This window comes from Camelus bactrianus, chromosome 2 (genome assembly GCF_048773025.1).
Source record: "Camelus bactrianus isolate YW-2024 breed Bactrian camel chromosome 2, ASM4877302v1, whole genome shotgun sequence".
Taxonomy (NCBI): domain Eukaryota; kingdom Metazoa; phylum Chordata; class Mammalia; order Artiodactyla; family Camelidae; genus Camelus; species Camelus bactrianus.
Genome location: NC_133540.1, coordinates 66,203,036 through 66,230,222, shown reverse-complemented (window position 1 = coordinate 66,230,222; position 27,187 = coordinate 66,203,036). Strand labels below are relative to the sequence as shown.

The following is a 27,187-nucleotide window of genomic DNA, read 5'->3' as shown; positions in this document are numbered from 1 at the left end:
AGAGGGAAGGATAACAGGACAACACTTCAGCACAATCCACTTATCTGAACCATTTTAGGATTTATATCCTGTTGAGAGAGGTAGGAAAACGTTCTGGGAGAACAAAGCCCATTCTTTCCTGTGCTTTATCCTTTCCAAGTCATAGTCAAGAACTGATATGTATTTCCCCTTTTTACATTCTTTTGACAAGTCAAGTAAAAATAAGAAAAAAATGAACAGCATGATAGTTTGGAAAGCTTTGGAATTAAAGAGAGGAGAGGGACTACCTTCCTACAAACTTTTCATAGTTGTTTTCATCAGAAGACACCATCAGGTAGTCCACTAAAACTTGGATTTCAGTAAATTCCAACCTCACATTGTATCTGCTATGTTGGATGAAATGTAGAGTCAGCTTTTCTCAGCTGCCATAAACTGCTTACCTTTCAGAACTGCTGTGAGGATTAGATAAGACAACATGTATTTCCTTTATGCCCTAGGTGGAATTTCATAGGTGTCATAAAAAGAAGGCCTCTTTGACCAAAATATCTTCCCAGCCAGAAAGCAAGTGTTTGAACTTGCAACAGTGTCCCCAGTTAAAATGCAGAAGAAGTGGAGATCGGGGAGGCTGGAGGGAGTCACAGACTTCATCTCCTTTGAGGTTTTCCCTGACCATGTCTGCCTTCTGTATCTCATACCTAAGGTTCTGCCTAACTTGGTTCTTGGACACAGCCTCAGCCTGTTTTTGTATGTACACACTGGGATCCCCACTCCTACACTTCCTTCTCCTGGCTTTTCTTAATTCCTATGAAACTCCTTATCCCCTTTCTTTGAAGGTTTGTCAGATCATGTAACTTCACCACCCAAACCTTTCCAGGGGCTTTCCTATCTCAGTCAAATTCTAAGTCAATGCAAATGTCTCCCGAAGTCTCCTAGCCAACCATGGGTACCTATTTGACCTCACAACTCCTTCAGTTGTATCTTTCACTTACCCACTTCCAGCCTCTTTGGCCTCCCTGCTGTTCCTCCGTTATATCTGCACGAACCCTTCTCAGGGCCTTTGAACTTACTGTTCTCACTGTGGATGGATGGGGAGGTAGGGATGTGGAAGAGGAGGGGAGAGGGATGCTCTCCCCACGGATGTCCATGTGGCTACCTAAAGCCTTTGCCCAGAATATTACCTTCCCAACAAAGCTCTTTCCTCAGCATCCCCATTCCTGTTTCATTTTTCTTCATTAGCACATCTAACATACTTTATAATTTGCTGCATACTTACTTCTTTATTGCCCGTCTCTTCCTCATTTAAATGTGAACTCCACAAAGATAGAAATTTTGTCTGCTTGTTAACTGGTATAGCCCCAGAGCTTAGAAAAGTGCCTACTATGCAGTAGGTGCTCAGTAAGTCCATATTGAATGAATGAATGAATGAATGAATGCCTATAGCTCACTCCCTAGGAATGGAAGTATTCAGCCTCAAGGTTTGTATGAGTATAGTATAAGTCAGAGCATGATCTCCAGATCCAGACAGGCTGTTAGTGGCTCTGTGCTAATTTCCTGGGTCATCTTGGGTAAATTGTGTAATCTCTGCCCCTTGGTTTCCTCATCTATAAAATGAGGCTAATAATGGTACCTACCCCATGAGGGTTTTGTGAGGATTAAATAAGTTAATGCACATAAAATACGTAGATCAGTTTATTAGAGGCAATGTGTTTTGGTCTTTTTTTCCTTCAGGCAGAAGGCTCTGTAGTAGGTGATGGAGACAGTAGATGGTAAAAACTTTTCAGATGTTTTCTTCATTTTTGGCTTTACTTCCCTTCTCAGTTGCCTCACATCCGACCTAGTCATCTCAACCTCCTTTCTTGCCCCTCCCTCATATGCATATTTCCTGAGAGAGGAAAAGTTATGGTTGCCTGTTATAGTCAACCAGACAAAGCTGCCCTGTTGGCCCTGAGGAAACATGTATACTGAATTTTTTTCTTTTTTTTTACTATCTCCTGAGAGCTATGGATAGAAAATATACAATAAGAGTTTATGACCATAAACTTCAAGTCATCTCTAGGAAAGAATTAATCCTACTCTTTTATATTTCTTTGGGTTAAGATAAACTTCCTTGGAGAGTGTGTGAACTCCTCCACATATCAGTTTTTTTTTGGCTGTAATATTGACTTGTGTACTATTGGACATTACATTGTCCCTGCCAAACGAAAGCCTGTTCTCAGATTTTGTGTAGGGAAATATCATTTTATTCAGGAACAGTTAATTTAAATATATATATATATATGTAGTCTTGAAATGCACCTTCATATTAAAAGTTCACTAACTAAATTAATAGAATAAATTACATTAGAGGGATATTCTTTAAATAGTCAAGCTATCCAACTTAAGGGACTGCCTTCTAACCACTAAAATTACTTTGGCTTTTATCTGTTGTGTTTAAATGATATGTTAATTATAAATATTGTTATTAATTTTATAAAGCAACCCCTGGCTGAACCTGTGCTTGAAATCATATTCATTATACCTCAATAAAGCTGGGGGGTGGGGAAGAAATCATATTCACATAATTTAAAGCAATATAATGACATTTCTTTAAAAATATTCTACAGTTCAACCAGGACAATATTTAGATAGTCTGATTATTGATTAGGGATACAAACTAAAGTTCTCTGAAATGGGAGCTTCTTTGTTTGTTAGCTGTTGTTTTTGTTGTTATTGTTGTTCAAGCCAATGACTTCAGCAGATGGAGAAGTAGAACCATCTTTCATTTAGCAAATGTTTACTAAGCTCTCACTGGGTACCACTGTGCTAGACAAGGAACGCATTGATGGCAAGATAGCATAGCCCCTGGCCTAATGGGTGACTTACAGCTAAGATTTGACTTCTGTCACTGTCTTTATGCAGGTCACACAACTGGTCTCTCATTAAATAATGAACGACTATACAAACTCACATACTCCACTGAAGTTTTTCTTGATCGGGGCAAAGGAAAACTCCAAGACAGCGTGGGCTACCGAGTTTCATTCAATGTGGATGTCGTCTTACTGTGGAGGAGTCCTGATGGTGATGATGACCAACTGATCCAAATTACGGTGAGCATTTTCTACCAGAGAGACGCAAAGATTAGATGTCAGCAAGAGCTTTGAGAAGCATCCCATTCAACAGCACTTGTTTGTGCTCTTGGTCATGTATTCATTTAATTTGTTAGCCATCACTAAAATAAGTAGACATAGTTTTGAAGTTTTTTCTAATCAAAAGTGATCTGATCTTTCCAAATTGTCAAAACAGGCAAATGAAAGCATATACTGATGACTGACTGAAGTATAACTCCCAGGTCTATATGTTGTATTAATAGGCACGTTAAACTAGAATCCATTTGAAGTGATCTAGGAGTGAGGAGCCCAGAATCCATATTATGTGAGAAGCAATTGAGACCACTCTAACTTAAAGAGGGGATAAATTGGGACCTCCCAATTTTCCTGAATTCCTTGATATAACCGTGGAAGTACCAATGATGGAGTAAACTTATTCTGCATTCTTCTTGAGGGCAGAACCAGGTGTTCCACAGAATGGCAGTGTTTGGTCAGTTATGAGGCTTGGGGTTTACTTGTTAACAAAGAAGTTCAAATTACATGGCTTCTGGGGCCTCTTCCAGGTTTAATATACAGTGATTCCATACTTGCTATGGACCTAAAAGAAATAGATGTCTTTAGTAAAGTTAGTTTTTTCTTAACATGTCTGTGTGAAACAGGCACACAAGACCAAGATTTGCTTCATTATGACTGATAAGTAGTTGCTGATATACTTGATAATGAAGTGTCATTGCAATACACGTATCAAGTGATCTTTACTTTGTTGTGTGTTTTCCAAGTTGGATCAAAATATTTATCTTTGAACTCTCTAAGCCATTTCTCAATAGAACAGTAAAGTATTCTGGAGAAAACATTCTGTACCTCTTTGTTCAGGAATCAGACTGTTCATCTTTAATCTTGCGTATACAGATGAGGTACAATAAGGCAGGAGTCCTTTCAAACAAATGGTACAGAAAGTGAAAAGTTCAGGCAGACAGCAGCAGTTCAAAACGAATGAGGAGAGTGACAAGGACATAAAAAGATCCATCTTGCAGTCACAATTATTGTAAACCTGAATGTCACAGACTTCTTTAATGGCAGTATTTTTACCTAATTCAAAAACCTAATTTTTGAATATCTTCTCCATTCTTTTAAAGTTGATGGCTAGGTCTTTTGAATCATGAGTTGAAAACGACAGAAGAAATTATGGCCAACCATGTTTATTGCTTTATCAGTTTATTTTCTTGGAGACTCTGATGCAAACAGACATAAGAAGTTTTCCTAATAGGTTTCTTTCCATGATTCCAGATAAAAGATGTAAATGTTGAAAATGTGAATCAGCAGAGAGGAGAGAAGAGCATTTTCAAAGGAAAAAAGCCACCCCAAATCATAAGAAAGGAGAACTTGGAAGCTTTACAAAGACCTGTGCTCCTTCATCTAATCCATGGAAAGGTAAAAGTGATTTTTGGGGTCCCACACCTTTTTTCCCCCAACTTTATATTTTTCTTTCCTTCAGTAGATATTATTTCTTAGGTGACCATGGTGCCACTACTTTTATGGCAAATGGAATTTTTTCAAAAACTAATAAACAGTAGTTGTAAATTAAATGTCTCAGAAGTGAATCAAGGCATTTGAAACACTTATATTTTCTAACCGTTTATATTCCTATGTTTATGAAAATGTTTATAGTAGAATCAAGCATTTGTTTATTGATGACAGGCATTATTAAAAGGTGCATTCCTTATTAAATTAGGAAGGACTTGAAAGATATTGTAACACAATAGGTCACCACAGGTGATTGGATAAGTTCAGGAAAGTAGACAAATTATGAAAATGAAATGATAACTTAGATAAGTGATATTAACATGTCATGAGAATATCAATAAATGGATTAAGTACAAAACTGAAGCTTTTGAAGGGGCATGACATGTCTAAGAATTGATTTTTTAAAAAAGCATTTAGAGATTATTTAGAAACTATGACTTTGAAAAGCATTTTATATATTTATATTTTATATATTAAAGTAATGAATGAACACTAACATACATTTGGATATTTGGTCTGAAAATTCTTTAAGTGTTCATTACTTATGGTTTGAGTCTAATCTATTGAAATGGTCTTAATACGTTTGGAATTGAGACGCAATTGTGATCTGTGAGTTATTAGGCTTTATGTGGGTTTATAAAAAGTATATATTATATTGACATGTATAAAAATGTATTAGTAAAGACAAAAGCTCACTTTTAGGAACTAAAGTAGAAAAATAGAAAAGGACCATTAACTTTAACCAAAAGTTAAAACTACAAGTCTCTAAAAATGTCTCTAGATCCAAAATTTCTAAAATATAAACAGAAACAAATACTTTAAAATATAAATTTAAGACATGTAATATATTGCTATTTAAGATCCTCATTTGTATGTAAAATAATAAAAAGGGACTCACAAAGATTATTGTATCATCACCTCTCTGACAACCAAATATGAATCACCATTTCAAGAATGCTTCTCTTCCTTCTCCACTTGTCAAAATACTTACCATGCTTCAGGCTTTTCTTTTATAAAGTTCACACCCTTCTAGCCAGCTGAAAATAACCAACCCCTTTTAGAGCCATCTTAGTACTTTATAGCTCACTCACGGTCCTGATCACTTGCCTTTTGGTCATTTGTGTTCATTGCTGGATTATCGGTTCTGGTAGAGAAAATTCTTTTTCCTCCTTATATTCAACCCCTTTCCCCTCCCCTGCCCCCCAACACCTTGGACTTGTCTCTTCCCTTGCTCCCCAGAGCACCCAGAACCCGGCCTTGCACTGAGTGATTTGGAGTCTGGAAGACTTTCCCAACATTCTCCCAAACCCCGTTCTCCCCTGGGCTTATCTCTATCCAAGCATTTATCATGGTGTATTGCCATTCTCTATTTGTCTGCCGTCCACATTTAGAGTTAGCTTCTCTTGGGAAGTAATCCTGTCTTCATCTCTGTCTATTCAGTGCCTTGCTCATAGTGGGAACTCAATAAATGTTTATAAACAAAAGGAATGAACAGATAAGTTTATATGGGTCTAAAATGAGTGAGCCTTTGTGAAAGGCTGTGCATATTATTTGCTTAATAATAGGTGGAACATACTTAGCCTTTAATGCCTGCACTGACTGAAGGCATTACAAGAATTCTCTCCTTTACCCTCCTGACAGCTCTAGGAAGCAGGTGCTGCTTTATGGTCCTCTTGCAGTAGATGAGGAAACCAAAGTTAAGAGAAGAAACTAGCCCTTGGGTCAACCAAACGCCAAATGGTGGAGCTGGGATTCAAAACCGAGGGTCTGATTTCAGTGTCTGTCCTGGAAACCTCTATGTTTTACTGCCTTTTCTAGCTGGAAAGTATCTGGGGAGAAAACCCACCCCTTTGCTGGCCTTCTAGTCTAACTTTCATTCTGCACTGTACCTATTAACTCCCTTGATTTTCAGATGACACAACTTTATTAGCAACATGAAATCCTGTTAGTTTCTTCTCTTGCCTTCCAATGTGGCAAGACGCTTGAGCCATAAAATATCAATTGCATTTAGAATTTTAATGACAGCCCATCATTTTATAGCCCCTTGGGTAGCAGTTGAGTACAAAGTCTTTGGTTACTCAGACAAAAGGACTCAGTGCCCTCACTGTTCAAAGGCTGGCATGGAGCTGCCACATGGTTATTTCGGTGACTCTATCACGCCATTTCTACAGGAGCTATTACTTGTGATGATTTATTGTAGCCAGAGGGTAAAGTGCATTGTGGTATCTTTCAATTATCTGATAAAGCCCTTGTTGGAAAAAAAATGATCCTGGAGACTAAGAAACCGTGTGGACTTTTTAGCCACATTCCTGTCAGAAAGCTCATTATTTAAATAACTATCACTTTATCTTCCTATGAGAGAAGTGATGAAAAGAAAGACTGTACTGCTGATTGGCAGTTTTGTCAGAGTAGTTTCTACCACAGGCTCAATTTAAGTTTTACTCGCTGAGATTTCTGTGATTTCAAGGATACTCATCAGCATGTATTTTTGGTCCTCCAGAGCCTCCTGTTTTAAGCTCCCATATTTACATCATAAAAGATATCTCATGGAAATACTTAGGTGCATATTTATTGCACATATTTTTTTCTTTGCCCACTTATCTCCCCTACTTAAATATTTGGGTGTGACTCCAGTTTTGTCTACAAATCATAAATGAAGTTGGAAAGATGACAGTTTTCTGATTAACACTGACAAGCAAAAGATGCCTCTAAGTTACAGCATGGATTCTTTTATGGCCTGAGATGCTAATCCAATTAGCTGGAATATTACCAGATTTCCATGTCTTGTTTTCGCAGTCAGTGTTGATTAAGTTAATGATGTGGCTGCTGAATCTTGCCTTTATTTTGTGTTGATCCTGGGCATTGATTTGCTCTCTGAATCCAGCGGTGTGTCTGCTGTACACTCACAGAACCTCCAAATGAAATGTGACACCTTGAAAACCTTCTAATTCTTCATATATTTCTTCACTTGTCTGTTTTCCAATGTGCCATTTCCTAGCTGTGCTTTGTCTTAGATACATATCAAAGAGACATACCTTCAGTTAAGTAGACCAAATAAAATGACTTCTCTCATTTGCTGGGATCCTTTTTGTTTATTTTTGCTTGTTTGGCAGTTAATGAAATTTTGCTTTCTCTTATTCTTAACAAGTGAGTAAATTAATGGAATGTATAGAAGCATTTTTTTCCTGGGGGAAAAATATGAATAATTCCTACTGATTCCAACGGGAAATTGGCCCTCAAAATTTGACCAGAAGAGACATGGCATCTCCTTCCACACCATCCACCCATCTCCCTCTGTGTTTGGTTTTCTTGGTTTAATGGCTTAGTTTGTAACTAGGTTGTGCCGCTGCCGGTCTCTGGAAGCTCCGGGGACTGTGAATTTAGATAACAGTTCTGTGCTCACGGATGTTCAGAGCTCATTTCAAAACTGATTGAAGTAATCAGGTTTATGGCCTGAATATAATAAAACTTACTTAATTCCTGTTGTGAAATAATGGATTTAAGATTATTGCTGTGACAGTCCCCTGGATTGAACTGCCAAGTTCTGACTTTATTATCATTATTTTTTTAATTATCAAAAGCTTATTCGATTCAAACAGTTTTGACTCTTAGCAAATATGGATACCAGTGCTGTCTTCACTTTGGATCTCATTGATCTGCACTAAAGGAAGAGAATTTAGGCCCCAAAGGTAGCAGGCACACAAAGGAAAAAGATACTTGTTCCCTTTCCTAGTTCTAGGGAAACAAAAGCGAGTAGAAGGAATTTTTAGAAAATCCTCTTTCTGTCTTGCAGTTTACATTGTTCACTCTGCCAGGAAAAAAACCTGTAGCATCATTTTCTTAAGGATCTAGCCGTCAAGAGCGAAAGAAATAGGCCAGTAATGGGAGAGCACTTAACCTTATGCATAGTCTAAAGAGTAAATCTGAGAACTGGGTTTCCTAAAATTTTAGGTAAAATTTTATAAATAGTTCAGGCACGTTTTGTAACTTGGAAGGAAAGTGAGGATACTGATGGTAGTACATGTATTTTTCCCATTTAATGGCTCCTCTTGTTTTCTTTAAGTATTTAAGGCTCAGGCCCCCAAAGTCACAGGCGTTAGGCATGTGTGCACCGCTACCAGTGAGCCCTTCTGACTGCACGTGGGCTCACGCGCTCCAGCTTTGAACCTCTAACAGTCACAATATCCAGAGATTTCATACGCCCAGATACTTGAAAAGGAAGTTAGTTACCCTGTAATTCCTAAAGGGAAAGAAGACCTAGTTTACAAACTAGACCATCAGAAACTCAGCCTTGGTTCTGAGAAATTGCCAGTGATTTGTTTGAGAATATGATACCATGAATTTTCAGACGCTGAGGTCACTATTCCAGTTCCTTTTTAACCTGGACAAACACAATTCTAACATTTATAGGTTTGTCCAGTGTAATGACTAAAATTGATTGCCGTATAAAGTATCTGGTAAATCTGTCACTAGGCAGATATGTAGAAAATACAGACAGAAATTTGAGGCACTTGTTTGCATAATTCAAGCAAAATATTTTCTTCTTCTGAGGTATAAGAGCGTTTTCACGTACGGTGAATTGTTCAGATTGGTGTTAACTGAATTTATTGCACAATTACTGAGCTTTCAGTTTTACTTGAGAAGTCATGGTTGGCTTTAAAGAGGATAGGAAGGCATTCAGGATATTTCTGGTAGAAATGCCAGCTATAATTACCATAGAATTCAGTTGGGAATTTTTACAGGGAAGCTATATCCATCCTCTCCATTTCTAAATCATGTGATGTGTTTGGAGTCAATACAGGGTGAAAAATGATAGCTTGCTTTCCAGAAAACTCTTTGTATTTTTATCCTTGTTTCTTAAACATGAGCTAAATGATCAAAATGGTATGAGACACTGTTATCACCTCTGTGCCTATAAATATCAAGGATGAAGCAAACTAAGATACGCCATTTACTGCTGCAGCCAAATCACAGCCGCCTTCCTCATTACACCTTCTTTTTCCTGCCTTCTGAGGAGACTCAAAGCAGAGCCTGGGGCAGTGCTGGCACCTTGAACCTCAGATCTTCCGACCTTCTGTGTCTCTTTATACCCACGGCTAACACGAATGCTCTGGAGGGCTGAGGAACGTTGTTCCTGCGGAAGGTTGTCCATGGCACGTGGCCACGTGTGGGCCCTAATCATTACCCTTGGAGGCTGTGCCAGCTCAGGTGTCTCAGGCATGGTGATTGCCATCCTCTTCCAAGAATCTCTTTCTTTGCCGTTATTTTAAACCTTGGTTCGTTTTTGTTTCCAGCAGAATTGCAGGTAGAGAATAGGTTGACATGTTTGAAGAGAATGCACCTGATTTCTCTTTGTGGGGCCATCTTTGTTTTCACAGAAATCCCGCCCCATATCTGTGCTCTTTCCTTCCCTATGCTGTGCCCATCCCATTCAGAGCCTTCATTACCGGTCTCCCGAAATTTCACATGCTGATGGTCTGGCTTCTTAGAAATGTCAATAACTTTCTTTCACAAAAAAAGAAATTCCAGCTTTGGAGTAACAGGGCTCTTTCTCCCCAAATCGATAGGGGTGAGACTCTAACTTTTCCTGCTATTTATTTAACAAAATCTAATAAATGATGCATTTTTGTTCTATTTATGTTTGTTTGTTTGTTTTTGCCTAGGTCAAAGAGTTCTACTCATATCAAAATGAACCAATAGCCATAGAAAATCTCAAGAGAGGCCTGGCTAGCCTCTTTCAGATGCAGTTAAGCTCTGGAACTACCAATGAGGTACTTACTAATATTATTAAGGATCCAGAATCTTTTCAATAGTTACCAAAATTGTATACATGGATTTCTGTTTGTAGAAATCAGTAAAAAAAAAAAAAAAGCAGTTACTGATTCAGTAATGCTCAGAAAAGATGAGTTGAGTGTTTGTCTCATTTACTTATGTAACAAATTGTCATTTACCTCAATTTGTATTCAAATACAGGGTAAAAGGAACTAGAATCAGTTATACTAAGGAGACCTACAGAATGACTGAACGAGACAGATGCAGAAAACCTTGAGGAGCCTTCTAGTGACATCAGTGTGTATCACTGTCCCTTGGGGAAACTTATTAAAAATGTAGATTCCCTGGACTCACTGCAGAGATTCTGAATCAATAGCTTAGCATCTGCATTTTAACAGTTTTCTCATACAATGTAGATGTATTGTCAGTTTGAGGAGCCAGTGGTCTAGGCCACCAACTCCCTTCATTTTATAGACAAAGAAACAGGTTAAAAGAGAGAAATTAGGTGGCTCCTCCAGGATCGCACTTGGAGTCAAAGGCAGAGCTGAGATCAGGTTTCCTTGTCTGAATTCAGCCAGTCCATGACTTGGTGAGAAAACCTGATGGCCGGGCTGGGCCAAAGGAATACTTTCTAGAAATGGAAACTGGCCACAGTGCTGGTGGAGGCCAGAGGGAAGGCTCAGAGATGCTAAGCAGAGTCTGTTTTGGGATACTTTTACCTACGCTCAAATTGTTGATGTGCCTTATGATGAGGTGAATTAATCCCACAGGTTTTAAAGGATTTCTAATATTCAGCTCATTAAAGTGTGTGCACGCACACAGAGCATTAAAATTCAACTCCCCTTGCCATATAATTACCCATTTATGAGAGGTTTTGGTTATGACCAAGCCATTTGTCCAATTCCTTTTTGGCATTAGAGAGAAGTAGGAAATCCTTTACTTTTCCTGGGGCAATAAGAAGGTACTAATAAGACTTAAAGAAGGTGGAAAAGAATCCACATGCTGCAGGAAGCATTGAATTCATCCTTCTTCTTATCTTGTCACTCTGGACAAAAGGCCATCTCCCAGGATATATTGGGGCCCTAATTTTCAAGCTACTTCCTGCTGGAATTCAAATGGTCCATATGAGAATCCCAAGCATTATATTTTTGATTTTCTTTTTAGGTAGATATCTCTGGGGATTGTAAAGTCACCTACCAGGCTCATCAAGACAAAGTGACCAAAATTAAGGCCTTGGATTCATGCAAAATTGAGAGGTCTGGATTTACAACCCCAAACCAGGTATGCTTGCTATCACTTTCTTTGAAGTATCCAAATAATTACATTTTGTAGAGATTTTTGGTGCTTTTTTTTTAAAAAATTAAAGTATATTTGATTTACAATGTCGTGTCAGTTTCTTGTATACAGCATAATGGTTCAGTTATACATATATATTCTTTATCATCATCTTTTGCATTACAGGCTGTTATAAGATATTGAACATAGTTCTCTGTGCTATACAGTAGACCTTGTTTATCTCTTTTATAGGTAGTAGTTTGTATCTGACATTTTACAGAGATTAATCAAAAATAATAAATGAATAAAGTAACAATATAATTCGGGAACATGTAACATTTTTAGTTTAGGATATAGTTGTACGCAGTATCAGATGAAAAGGTTTATTTTAATATATTGTAGGTTTGGGTGATGCAGTGGGGTATGAAAGGGAAGTTTTTGTGAAGATGAAAAGATAGTTTGCTTGATTCAAAGATAAAAAGCTGACTGCTTATTACCACCACACATATATACTTACTTACTTGTTTAGGTCCTGGGTGTCACTTTGAAAGCCACATCTGTCACTACCTATAAGATAGAAGACAGCTTTGTTGTAGCTGTGCTTGCAGAAGAGATACATGCTTTGCGGCTGAATTTTCTACAAACCGTTGCAGGCAAAATAGTATCAAAGTAAGACAATGCTGAAATTTAAATTTTCTTTCCTGTTCTTTGATATATTTTAAACTTGGTTTTTAAAAATATGTCTACATGTATAGTGTTTCCTCATTTTGACTGTGAGCTCCTTGAAAACAGTGATTATACCTTATTCATTTTTACTTTTCACATCTATAATAATATGTGGCATGCATTAGACACTTGAAGTTTTAAGAATCTTATTAAAAATTGTTTATTGAGTAAAATGTAAATTTTAAAAAGGCAAGCCAGTTGATTCATTCTAGCTTATTTTCTAATTTCTCTGTCAAATGTTTCCAATTTTAAAGTTAAAAAGAGGTGGCATTTGCATGTTCTCTCCTGTAGATTTTTTTTTGTTGTTGTTATTGCTATTAATAAACATATAAAAAGTTCTGTAGCAAAGGTGATGTGACATAATTTTTGATGTGATTTTTGTAGCAGTACTTACATATTCAAGCCTGTTTTTTCAATTTGAGAAAATTTCTCTGGTCAGAATAGTTCTCACAGGCTTAAGAACTAGAATTTCAAATCTAAGAGTATGTATTATTTTCAGATTTGAATTTAGAAGAACAATTTCTAGCATTAAATGTAAATTACATCTTATGTCATTGCTTCGCAAATGTTTCTTTTGAAGCAACCCTAACGTCAGCGGTGAATGGATGCAAAATCTTGGTAGAAGTGCCTCAAACCATAAATGCTTGAATTTTTTTAAAATTGAAGTATAGTCAGTTACAGTGTATCAATTTTTGGTGTACAGCATAATGTCCCAGTCATGCATATATATTCATATATTCATTTTCATATTCTTTTTCATTGAAATTTGATTGAAGTCTCATCTGGAGTAGAGCTTTGCCTTCTACTCTGTACTATGTCTATATTGTTTTCATGTACTTTCATGTAAAATAAATATTTCTAATTGCTTAGGTTTATCAGGTTTCCACTGTTCTATAACACACCACTCTAAATTCAGTGTCGTAAAAAGCAGCAATCATTTTGTCATTCTATCTCATAATTCGGGGGCTTCCTGCTAGGCATGACTTGCTTGGTGTCTGTTATGCCATTGCAGACAGTCACGGACCAGAGCTGGTGCAAGGTTGCTCCCTCACCTATGTAGTGTCTGGTCTGGGAGATTCAACCTCCTTGTGCATCCTTGTGCCTCTCTCTTTATCTCCATGTGCCTCTCAGCGTGGCAGCCTCAGGTAGCCAGACTTCTTACATAGCAGCTCAAGTCTCCCAAGTATGTGCTGTTGGCATGCCAGGTGAAAGCTGAATTCTCTTTTATGACAGCCTTACAAGGCACGTACTGTAACTTCCACTGTCCTCTATGCATGGGGCAGTCACAGCATCCTGCCCAGCTTCAAGGAGAGGGATGCAGGTTCTACCTCTTGAAGGGAGAGAGGCAAGGTTCTGAAAGAGCATATCAGACAAAAAGATTTTTGAGACCATTTTTGAAAAATAAGATTTCCTAATGGTCTTAGTTAATAAGCGACATGTGGTTGCATTAAAGATACCATTTTCAGAGAGTTGGGCTAAATCCGAAAGAGGTGACATCACATATCTTGTTCAACATCCATGCAAATTGTCTTTTCTCTAGTCTTTTGTCATAATATTTTGAAGATCCTGACTTAAATTTTCAAATCTTTGAATAAAGTTGTTTCTCCAGAAAGATTTCTTAAGTATCTTGATTTCATAATTATTTCAGTCACTGCTGGAGATATCGCTGTTTGAAAGATAGGGCCTTACATAATTTGAATAAATTAGTGTCTTGTTTGCCAAAAGAATGGCAACAAGTAGCTTGTTCACTCAAAATAACTAACTGCTAACGAGATATATCTCTTGCTTTGTGGTGCAGGCAGAAGTTGGAGCTGAAGACAACAGAAGCAGGCCCAAGACTGCTGCCTGGGAAGCAGGTTGCGGCCATCATTAAAGCAGTCGATTCAAAGTATGTGGCCATTCCCATCATGGGCCAGGTCTTCCAGAGCGAGTGCAAAGGATGCCTTTCTGTAAGTGTGAGCAACTGCATTGTGTGGCCAAATACGGGAATAATCATGGCTTAAAAATCTGCTTTTCTTTTGTCTCCAATGGAAGCTTCAACTCATTTGAAGAAAGTTTCCAAACTATAAGGGCACTACTGAGCTATAATGGCAGTAGCCTGATACCGTGCACCTAAGGTGATGCATAATACAACAAGAATTAACGAATGATCACCATCCACTCATTTCAAATAAAACATTTATGACGTAAGGACATCTTCTTAAAAGCAGCACCTAGAATGCAGGGGGATAAGGGCCTGATGAAGTTAGGGGGAAACTTATGGTATGAGATCACGGACAGGGATCTGAATCTTGGAAATTTGGCCACTTGGTAGCAATATGTTATGTTCATAGGTGAGATATTTTACTGGGCTCAGTGTTCTGAGAATTGCTGTGAGGACTAAAAAAGGATACCAAGCTCTCTGCCTAAATTAGGAACACTTCTTTACCAAACCCCAACCTCCCCTGCAACTGCAGCCAGAAATGAGATAGCACATCCCCAAGGTAGGGTGTAGATCATCTGGCGACATTTTTGATCCAGCAAAGAGAAATCTCACTTATTACATGAATCAGTTGGGATGTACAGCCACAGGAATGCCCCTGGGCTCCAGAACCTCCTAATACTTAACCTCTCATCAGGAGGGCAAAGCCTTGGTTTCACGCTGTTTGTAGCTACCAGAAGAGGCTATTCCCTTGGATATTATTAGTCTTCAGAAGAGTAGAATCATCAAGAACAAAAACCGTAATTTACTTAAAGTACAAGATTAATTCCTTACTAGTTTCTCAAATATACCAAAATTAAATTAAGAGAAAAAATATAATGAAACAAACAAAAAATCATTCTCAAACTTAATTTTGTCTTGTTTTTCTTCTATAAATCATCTAATGTTCCAGGGTAATTTTCTAATGTCATATGAGACGGAAATTACTTAGAAAGATTACTAATGAAACCAATCATCTTTTCTTATGCTGTTACTTTCTCCCCCTGCTGTTATCAAACGTTATGAGTCATTAAGATTTTTGATGACTGTTTCCTCATTTTTGTAGGAAAGGTTTATATCTTTGAGGAATTTGTTTTTCCAACTTTATTATAATGTCACCATTGCAACCCTTTAAAGAAAAAAATCTGACCTCACATTGATATGCTCTCTGCCCTCAGAAACGACCCGGTAAATCTTTAGCTAAGTACTACTGGTGTTTTGTTTTGGAATGTCCTCTTAAGATTACATAACCAAATGGGACTTGAAAAAGAGCAAAATATGCATCTATTGCTTATTAGAAGGAATGAATAATTTAAAAACTGGTAACACACTGATTACCCAGAGTTAGAGTTAGAGGTCACTAATGGGTTTTAACACATTTTTTTACAAATAGGAGGAAAGTGGTAAGCTATGAAAAGTAAGTTCTTTAGCTTACTTGTAAGTCAAAAGATGTTATTAATTAGAACTATTTACTGGTTTTAAAACCACAGTAGCGTAACAGTTAGCCTTGTCTAAGTGCTACTCTACTTAACATAGGTACAAGTAATGAGCAGTTCAGACCTCAGCAAGAGTAACACATAGCATTTCACACAAACAATAACATAAAGAGGTGAAATAGGGGGCTCAGGTTATCGCAGAAACTGATTTTCAGTGAGGTCCCAGTACATGCAAACCAAACACAACTCTTCAGCACTTCTGGCTCCCTTTCCCCTTCCAAAGATCTTGCTGTCAATGAAAATTCTGCGCCATTTCACTGTGGTAGGCAAAGCCTGGCCTCAGATATAATTCCCTTGGTGTTAGCCATGGAATGAGCTACATGCCCAGAAGCTTGAGGTCATTCGAGCCAAATGTTAATAGATAAATGCCGTCCTCCCACAGAGGAATTGTACACAGGGTCAGCCGGCCTCTATATTTGCCTCTGAGAGTCACAGTGTGCAGGGGACGATCAGGTATGCCGAGGTAAGATACAAAAAGCTTCCTGTGCTTGTCAGATACACAGGAAAACTTATTTCTGGAAAGAACATCCTCTGTAAGTGTGGATGTTCAGAACGACGAGTGTGGTCTGGGCCTGTGGCCGTGTCTTACAGCTCTCGGAGCACTGGCAGTCCATCAGAACACACCTACAGCCTGACAACCTCTCCAAGGCCGAGGCCGTCAGAAGCTTCCTGACCTTTGTTCAGCACCTCAGGACTGCGAAGAAGGAAGAAATCCTCCAGATCCTAAAGGCTGAAAAGAAGGAAGTACTGTGAGTTCCCTGGGAGCTGCGTGGGGCTGTCTGTAGGAAAGCATTTCTGGGTTATTGTTTGTTAAACAAGTAAGATCCATTTTTAACCAACTGTCTCACATTCAAATCAATTGTTTTGTTGTTTTGCATTTGCATTGAACAATTACACCACAATGCTGTAATTTAATGGTTACTTGACCAGAAATGCAGTAACAAGTTTTCAGCAGTGTCTCAGAGTGAACTTTTTTTTTTTCTTGAGTGTTCATGAGGTCCAGATTGGTACATAAGGAAGGGCAGGGCTTCATTCTGACACCACGGTTCACGTGATGTCTGTGTTATGAAATTGTGCTCCCAGAGCTATTAATTTGCACTTGAAAAGATTTCAGAGTTGATTATAAAAACAAGGAAAGGGTATGCTTTCTTCAATTGAAAATGTGCTTTCGTTAAATATCCAGTGATCATCCCCATCAAAGCCATGTTTTAAAAAGAAAATGGAGACCTAAGGCAAACAGTCAAAAGAATCCAAAGGAAAGAAATACATACATCATTTGAATATTTGATGAAAGTGTGCTTTATTTTACATGCATAATAAAGAGAGTTGACAATTCTCAAATTTACTTTGTAAATTTGTAAAGACAAGTGTTTTGGTCTGCAATACAAAATTTGTCTGTAAGTACAAATAAAACTCTATGATACTAATTATCCTAATTGATGATATAGAACATGGCTCAATTAATTTGCCATATAGTGGAAACTAGCCACTAATATAATCAAAAGTAGAAAGTGGCTAAGTTACACACACACACACACACACAGAGCAACAGTAGTCACTGAGTTCAAAGGACTCAGTTACCCAAGAAAAGGAGAATTTAGCTTTTTTAATCCTGAGAAATCTGTTTATTCTTGATTGTATTTGTTATTTATTTGCCTTGACATTTAAAAAAACTGGTAGGAATTCTGTATGACTAATTACAAGTTGGGTACTCTCTTCAAAAATAAATATGTAAACTAGAAGTCAAAATGTATGCAAAATTATAAATTCTCAGACTCTGTTTTAATCATAGAACTCAAGAATATATTTTAGGGTGACTTATCTTTATGTCAAGAACAAAAATACTGACAAGAACAGTGTAAAAATTAGCAATTAATTTAGAATAGAGAGTACACTAAACCTTAGTCTTATTTGTAGCCTAAAAATCTTAAGGTGGCAATAATTTCCATGATTGCATGATGTATTTTTGAAATCAGATTCTTTATACAATATTGTACCATATAATAGGTAACACACATGTAACACAGTGTAGTAGAAAAGATGGTGGGATAAAATCAGAAGACCTGGTTTTAAATTCTGACTTCTAAGAGCATACAACCATTAAGTAAGTCATTTACATTTAGCCTCCCTGAACTTCCCTTTCAACATCTGTGAAATACAGAAAATAATTCCTACTACTTATTGTAGGATATTGAAAGTCAGGGAGGTGGAATGTAACATTTCCCAAAGGGTCTACTGTGCATATCCTATAATTTGCAGATTATTAGCAAGTAGGCCGAAAGAAAGAATTCTGTGAACAACTGAGTTTAGAAAGCATTGGGGAAAACCAGGTCAAATAGTTCTCTTTGCTGCAGAAATGTTCAGCTTCTTTAATCTGATAATATTATGTCTAAGTTTCCTTAAACATATTCTAAACTTACATGACCTTGAAAAATCCCGATTCTAAAAGTATTTTGTAGCACTAATGTTGCATGAAAAACACTTTAGGAAATACTGACTGTAACTAAAGACCATGTACTCCAGAGTCAGAAAAACCTGGGTTCCTGTCCCAGCTATACATTTACCAGCTATGGAACCTTGAAACAAATGACTCTGAGTCTGTGTCTTCATGTAGTAAGAGAGAATATTAGTATTAAACTGACAGAGATGTTCAGGGAGGTGGTCGTATTAATAACAGCATATACACTGTGCCATGAACGATTCTAAATGTTTCACATAGATCATGTAATTCAATCCTCCCAGCAATCCTAAGGTAACTATTGTTTTAGTTACATGTTTCAGATGAAGTTAAAGCAAAAAGAGGTTGCACACCTAAATTTCTAGTGCAGTGCTTGCCTAATAGACACTTAATAAGTATTCTTTCTGTCTCTGCTTCATTCCTGAAAGGTTTTGTTAGGATCAAAATGATATGGAGCAAGTATATCTTTTTTTAAGTATAAAGTATTAAACACATGTATGGTATGTTTATAGATGTGGGATAAAATATTTACATATATAATGTGTTCATCACTATGACAACTAGCTTCAGAAATTCTACCATCCCAGACTCAACCAACCAAAGATTCCTGATGAGTAGAATATGTAACCGTACTTTCTTGTAGGGGTTCCAGTCTGCTCACACCTAATCATTGTTGCTTTTTGTTGTTTTTTTTTTTTTAAATGAGCAAATCTTCTTTCCTGGATACAAATGAAGGCTAAGAAAATGTCCCATCTTTCCATTCAATAATACTGCCCTAGCTAAATTAAGAATTTGAGAAATATACATATCTGCAAAGCTAATTAGAGATAGAAGTGATTTGGGGGACCATGGCTTTTCTAAATTACGCATATAGAAAAGAATTTTAACCTAACTTATGATATTATTTATATAAATTGATTTACAAATCTCCCAATTTTATTTGGCTTAGGCTAATATAGTAAAATAAATTTATATATTCTGAGTATATATTGAATGAGAAAGAAGAGAGTTAAGGGAGAGGTTTAGAATAAAATGAGGGGGTCTTTTGGAGAAAGTCACTCATTTTTCTTTTGTTTAAATTAAAATTTTTTTTACTTCTTTAGGAAACTCAAACTAATGGCATCTATGAATGGTAGCGATTTAAAATTTCCTAAGCGCCCTAAGCATTGATGTCCATGACTATGCCTTTCTGTAGGCCTCAGCTGGTGGATGCTGTCACCTCTGCTCAGACCCCAGACTCATTAGATGCCATTTTGGACTTTTTGGATTTCAAAAGTGACAGTAGCATTATTCTCCAGGAGAGGTTTCTCTATGCCTGTGGATTTGCCTCCCACCCCGATGAAGAACTCCTCAGGGCCCTCATTGTAAGTTAAATGGACACTGGGAAAATAAAGGCTCTCAGCTGCTAAAAAGCTCTTGGGATTCTAAGCAATAATTAAACAGAAAGAGAAAGAAAAATACCATATGGTATCACTTATATGTGGAATCTAAAAAAATAACACAAATTAACCTATTTACAAAACAGAAGCAGACTCACAGACATAGAAAACAAACTTATGGCTACAGGTGGGGAAAGGAGGCTGGGAGGGACAAATTGGGAGTTCGGGATTTGCAAATACTAACTACTATACATAAAATAGATAAACAACAAGGTCCTACTGTACAGCATAGGGAACTATATTCAATATCTTGTAATAGCCTATAATGGAAAAGAATATGAAAAGACATATATATGTATATACAACTGAATCACTATGCTGTACACCAAAAATTAACACAACATTGTAAACTGACTATATTGCAATAAAAAAAGTTGCTAGCATCTATGGCCATACCATCCTGAACGTGCCCGATCTTGTCTGAACTCAGAAAAAAAAGTTGCTAGCATCAGAGTGAAGGCTGAAAGTAGAGCCTTCTGATTATTCATATTCAAATTCTGTTGGACTATTTTCTACCCATTAATCATTAACTGTACAGTACATTATTTCACATAATGTCTTCTTTGCAATTCCTCTAAATAACATAAAATATACTTTATAAAAATTTAAAGATTGTGTTCACCTATCGACTAATGTGACATGGGACAAAATTTCAGAAGGGAGAAGTCTTGGTTATGCTTCAAAATTTGATTTTAAAAGATTTGTTTGACTTCAAAAATCTTCATGGTATTTAATACTCAGTACATTGAAGAGACATAATTCTTCTGATATTAAAAAAGTTATATTGGAAGCAAAAGTTAGAGTTCTCTTGAGTCCAAGATTTAAAAACAGAAGTGCACTTATTCACTTATGATTTAGAGGAATAGTTCATAATCTTTTTGGAAAATGAACTTGTTTGAGAATCTGATGAAAGCAATGAAGCCCCTCATTACCCATACATAAAATTTTACAGACCATTTTTTGGATTCATTGACCCAGTGAAAACCCAGTTCATAAACCTCTCAGGAGTTTACAGACCCATGTTAAAAATACTTGGAAAGACTCTGTTAACTCTTCAATTCAAAGCTAGGTAGTGAATTTAGAAGTGTCCCCAAAGCAAAATTCTGCTTTTGCAATCTAGGAACGTAAAAATGATTTCTTCAAGCTTTTAGTTTCTTAACTAAAAATATCCCTTGAAAGTGTTTAAATGTTTTGGTAACTGATTCTTATCCCTGTTTGGCTAATAGAGTAAGTTCAAAGGTTCCTTTGGAAGCAATGACATCAGAGAAACCGTTATGATCATCATCGGGGCCCTTGTCAGGAAGTTGTGTCAGAACGAAGGCTGCAAACTCAAAGTAAGTGCGAATCCAGTCCAATGTATCATGTGTGTAGTTCCAGACCATCTTATCTAACGTTCACGGTGCTGCCCGCCACTGGTACAGCGCCGCTAGGTGCAGTCCTAGTCCCCTTTACCCTCCTCTACTTTCACCGTTTGCACAGCAGTTATTGCCATCTAACATACTTTATAATTCAGTTATTTATGACATTTATTTTTTATTTCTGCCTCCTACCGAAGTCTAAGTTCTATACAGAAATAGGTCTTTGTTCATTCAACACCAGTTGCTTAAGTACATATATAACGTTCAATAAATACTTCTTAAAAAGTGAATAGTCCATTAATCCCCCATCAATCATCTTTATTGCATGCCTACTATGTACTCAGCTTTGAAAGACATGTATGACAGGGTTCTTGTTCTTAGAAAATATTAGATTACTTCCCAGAGCAGACCTTTATTGACAGCAAGTTTGGTTTGCAGCTTTGAGTTTTGATGGTGGAAATTGACTTCTAATTACTTTAGAACTTCACATCTGAGTTTTAATTTCATTCTCTCAAATTTTCTCCACTTGCCTGAGTGACTCAATTTTTATCTTTCTCATTAAAAAATAACAAAAGAAAACACTCACTTTATGGATGTTACTAAATATGGAAATTCCAAATGGATTAACATCCAACAAGCTCATCTTTCTATAATGCAACTAAAGATATTAAATGTATAAAAATATAGTCTTTTTTCTGTTCACATTTATTATACGGCCAGCTTTCGGTCAGCATTTTTCTTCTATCTCCAAAAGACATCACTGTTATTTTCTTTACTGTCTGCTTGCTATTAAAAAACGATACAGAGAACATCTTGAAACTAAACAGTTCCAAAAGAGGTAACTCACAACTAGAATGCAAACTAAGTCTAAAAAAGATCACCAAAAAAAACCCCAAAAAACCCCAACAGCATTGAAAATGCTTGAGTTTCAGCTTATTAAGTTCTGGCAGAAATCAAATTTGTATGGCTTTTATGACATCAGAGAACTATGACTTCTTATATTTTTCAATTTTCTATAATTATTTGAGGAGCTGGGTTGCTTCAGTAATAATATATCAGATATCTTGGTTAAACACGAAACTCACATATAAAAACATCCACTCAGCAGTATTTAATGAGTGTTTGTGCTAGGCATGTCTCTAACCCCACAATATGAAGATACATATAATATTCTACCATCCTCAAAGAACTCCTAGTCTGTTTATAAATGCAGACAGATTAATAATAATATTGAAACATAAAAAGAGTGCTCTGAGATTACTGCGGATGTAACTATTCTGTTTTGGAGTGTTGGGGAAGTTTTCACAAAAGGATGATATTAAATAGCTTAGTCTAGGAGAACTTTTCAGGTGAAGAGACAGTTTTATGGAATAAAGGACATTCTAGGAGAAATAGGGTATCATATGTAAAGGCCCAAATGTATGATTGGGAACAGTGAGAAATTCTGTGGGGCTAGAACATAAAATATATGTTTGTGGGGCAGACAGGTGGGAATGGGGATGCAGGGAAGAGAGCAAGAGAGAAGAGAGGTAGGCTGGATCTTTCTTCATGACAAGCTAAGGAGTCTGGCCTTCATTCTATAGAGAGAAGGGAGAATAATGAGGTTTTTAGGTGGTGAAGGACACACTGAGTTTTTTTTATTTAAAAAGAAGCAAAATGGTATATGGACTGGGTGCCTGCTGCATTAGAACCAGTGAGATTAGTGAGATTGGATTGGAAATGTTTGCAACAATTTGGGCAAGAATTAGTAAAGGTCTGAATTAATGTAGGTGCAGTGAGGTGAGTGGAGGAGACAGATTCAGGAGCCATTTAGCAGGTAGAGTCAATAGTATGTAAGTGACTGATGGGATGTGGGGTCTCAGAGGTGAGAATCTAGGTGACTATAAGCTCCCAGGGTAGGATACTAGATGTATACTGATGCACTTAAGTAAAATTTTTTATAGAACCTGGTTTGGAGGTGGGAGGGAGTTAGAGCTATTAATTTGTTTTGGCCATGCTTGAATTCTTTGGGCCACCAGGTTGAGTTGTCCAACAGGCAGATGACCACACCCATCTACAAGTCCAGAAAAGGAGTTAGGATCATGAATAGAGAGTGGCTGAAACCTTGGGAAGGATGGGATTACCCAAGGGAGGCATATAGCATGAGAAGCAAACAGAACAAAGGATTACTTTTAAAGTTCTTCTGATGTTGGGATGGTCTGGTTATCACATCTTTAAACTTACCTTGTGGGTAGCTTTAAACTATCCACTATCACTGTCATTCACTTTTGTTAATGTTTTTGAGCAACTTTTTACAAAATGCATCTTTGAACATAATGAGACTTGGCCACCAAATGGACCATAGTAAGTGTTCAAATTTTCTTTTCAACTTTCTGCTGTGGAATATTCTTCTACCTCTTTCGCATCTCAGAGACATCTGGATAGAAAGAAAATAATGTATTCTAAACACAAATTTAAGATATCTACTGGGCACACAATACTTATAACTATCCAAGTGGTACCTGCCACTCTATCAAGTGCTAGATCTTTTCAGCATTTACTTTCATGAAAGCTGTTACCTTATGACAGTCCAAATGGCAGCTAGACAAGATCACAATGAGTACTAAGCCCGTATTTCTTTTTTCTATTTAGTTTTGCTTACATTTTGACCTCCCTGCATCCCAGTTCATTCTTTCCCCAAATTTATATTTGAAAAAATACAAACCTGTGGAAAAGTGGTAAGAATAGCACAATTCCTTGAATATTTGTATGCCTACTTCATCTAGATTTGCCAACTGTTAACTTATTGCCATATTTGAATTATCTTATTCTGTTTTATTTTGTCTTAGTTTATTTTGGTTGAACCCTTTGAGAGTGAGTTGCAGACATCTGACATTTTACCCCTGAAGATTTCAACTTCTCATTACTTGAGTGCCATTGCACCTAGGCGCTTATGATGGGCAAGATACATTTTTTATATTTACTAAATTGCGAGTTCATACTGCTACCTTTAATTCCAATCCATTACTACAAGGTTCTTTCTCTCGTAATTACACCTTTCTTCTCCCACAGTGAGGACCCTGGTTTTTAAGAACATCAATATAATAAATTTATTTGCTCAGTCCTAAAACACACACAAAATAGTTTCAGAATTGCTACACCAATATCTACAAAAAACAAACTGACTTAAATAAAGGTCAAGACTTCATCTCAGTTCTTTTTGTCATTAGAATATATTGCAATAAAGGTATACAGTCAGAGTACTATGTTCAAACATTGCTTGGATTAATTCTTTTTTATTCTCTTCTGTTTAGTTATGTCTTCAATACACAGATACATTTATATTCATTTGTTTCTGTTTAAATTCAATTTTAGCAATCTCTCATCCTTGTTGATTTCATTTTATTTCCTGAATATATAGAATATTAACACGATTCAAAAGTCAAAACTTTATTTTAAAAGTATTCTCAAAGAGATCTCATTCCTTTTCCTGCCCTCCCTCCCCCTCACTCTCACCTACCTTTTTTATGTAAGCAGTATCATTAATTTTGGGTTCTCCTTCCTGTGGTTTTTTGTTTTTTGTTTTTTTTTGCAACAGTAAGCAGATGTACACACACTCATTTCTTTTTTCTTGCATTAAAATATGGCTTTCTATATACACTCTCTTGTATCTCATTTTTTCCACTTAACGGTATACCCTGGAAATCACCCCACACGGGTTCACAGAGATCTTCCTCCTTTCTTTTACAGCTGCATGGTGCTCCTTGTTTGTTAAACTGAGACCCCACAGTTTATTCAACATCTTCTACGTATAGTCACTAGGTGGTTTCCACTATCTTGCTATTACAAATACTGCTTAAATGAATAATCTTAGGTACATTTTCTTTTATTTTTGGGGTTGTAGCTTCAGGGCTAGGGTTGTTGGATCAAAATGCATATGTGTTAGCTTTTGCCGAATTTTCTTCCACGGAAATCATAACATTTTACACAATTCACTTACAATGTGTGAAAATGCCTACTTCCTCATAGCCTCAATAACAAAGTATGTTAACCAAACTTACGAATTTTAAAAAATCAATCCGATAGTTGAGAAATGGCATTTCTCTGATTACATATGAAGTGTAGCATCTTTCATTCTAGTTAGGCGCCTTTTATATCTCCCCTCATCTCTCCCACTGTGTGTGTGTGTGTGTGTATAAGTACCTGCAGCCTGATTTCAGAGTTTATAAATCCTCTCGATGAATTAAGTCTTAGGAACCTTATTTTGAAGATGATACTGAAGCCCCTAAAACATATGTAGTAGGAAATGTAAAATGAGAGCCTAGATGTCCTTATTTCTAATTTACTTTTCCATTAAGCTATTAACTTGTACTCAGTTCCTTTTTTTCCCCCTAGGCCAGAAAAAAAGCCCTTTTCTGATTAAAGAGCGTGTTTGAAAAGAACCTAACCAAGGATGCTACATAAAAGGCATTAAAAAAGGCCTTTCAAGCAGCATGTTAGCATTAATGAAAGTTGGAATCAAGTGGAAACAAGCACTTTTTAAACATTTAGAACAAAACCTACTGTCAAGTGCTAAGTGCTTTCACCAAAGTTGTTACTAAAGAAGTGTGTGCCACCACCTAGGCACCATCTAACCATTGCTTTAGAAGTTTCAACAAATGGGCTGTCTTAGGAATCATCAATCACAAGGGAATTTTAAAAACGATTTTCATACGTTCAGAATGTGTTCAAAAGTAAATATGTCTGTTATTAATTACCCTCATTGCTTCTTAAGAATATGTTAATGTATGCATTTTTTAGAAAAACAACACCACCTTTGTCAAGCTTTCCTTGTTCATTTTCATCATGTACCTCAGTCAGGTGACCAGTGCAAAACTTTCTAATGTTTTCTTGGACCCAAGAGTAAAGCTGATCTTGCTCAAGCTTTGTTTAGTATATGGTCATGCATATCTCTAACGGAGAATGTGATGTTTTAGGCAGTGGTAGAAGCCAAGAAGTTAATCTTGGGAGGACTTGAAAAACCAGAGAAAAAGGAGGACACCATGATGTACCTACTGGCTCTGAAGAATGCCCTGTTTCCAGAAGGCATCCCGCTGCTTCTGAAGTATGCGGAGGCAGGAGAAGGGCCCGTCAGCCACCTCGCTACCACCACTCTCCAGAGATATGGAGCCCCTTTCATAACTGATGAGGTAAATTCTCCAAGAATATTTGCAACATTCATGAAATGAAAAAAGCATGCCTAATCACGAGTCAAATGCAAGCTCCTCTGAAGTTACCCAATTTTCCCCCCCAAACCAACAATCTCTTTCCTATTTAGAAATAACCCTTAAATTGGATTTAAGTCTATTCTGAAGCAGCCTCCCACTTTTAATAGGTAACGTCTTATATCCCAAAGCATAAATATGGAAGCATATTCTCTTATTTTAAGAAACAATTTTTTTCCAAAATTTCTTTACTTCCATAAGTTTTAAGATGCCCTTAAATTTTTGACACTGGAATAACCTGGTTTAAGCATTATACCATGTTGGTCCCTACAGCTGCATTTTCAGGAAGCCGTCCAAATTAAACATTTTTTAAGGTCAGAGAGTGTTTATAAACAGCAAAATAAATTGCCTGCTGAGAATTATGTTTCCAATTTGCAGCTAAATTTTGTGTCAAATTTGATAGGCTGTGAAGTATGATAATTAGGATCATGGGTTTTTGAGACAGACAGACCTGCATATACATTCTAGCTCTGCTCTTTCCAGTTGTTTTTGCTTAGGTGAGTTTTTTTTTTTTTAAAAAAACTACTATATACCTGAGAAGAAGGTCAACATTTGGGGGAGACAGAAAAAGGCAGAGGCAAGTAGAATTGAAAGACATATTTATAAATGCCTAGTACAGAGCTCCATATACAACATATTGTTAGGCAATGCTAGTAACCAATGAAATTGGTTGTTGGCACAGAATGCAATTATTTTGGCAAATTTTCTTTGGTATTAATGTTTTGTCAGAAAAAAAGAGAAAGTCTGCTAATATAACCTATGGACTTTATGTGATAATGGTATAACAATATAGGTTCATCAAATATAACAAATGTACCAGTGTGGTGCAGGATGTTGATGGAGGGGGAGGTTGTGTGTGGGGGTGGAGATG

The 27,187-nt window shown here is 36.8% G+C and overlaps 1 protein-coding gene across 1 annotated transcript in view; it reads left to right on the top strand.

The window, feature by feature from the left end:
• MTTP (microsomal triglyceride transfer protein) overlaps positions 1-27,187 on the top strand; it is a 45,442-nt gene that overhangs the window by 2,662 nt on the left and 15,593 nt on the right. Inside the window, exons 2-11 of the mRNA XM_010953572.3 lie at positions 2,878-3,065; positions 4,353-4,496; positions 10,253-10,360; positions 11,526-11,642; positions 12,166-12,305; positions 14,161-14,311; positions 16,410-16,567; positions 19,472-19,640; positions 20,942-21,049; positions 26,029-26,241. Of these exons, the coding sequence (XP_010951874.2) occupies positions 2,878-3,065; positions 4,353-4,496; positions 10,253-10,360; positions 11,526-11,642; positions 12,166-12,305; positions 14,161-14,311; positions 16,410-16,567; positions 19,472-19,640; positions 20,942-21,049; positions 26,029-26,241 (1,496 nt within the window). The remainder of the gene's footprint in view (positions 1-2,877; positions 3,066-4,352; positions 4,497-10,252; positions 10,361-11,525; positions 11,643-12,165; positions 12,306-14,160; positions 14,312-16,409; positions 16,568-19,471; positions 19,641-20,941; positions 21,050-26,028; positions 26,242-27,187) is intronic.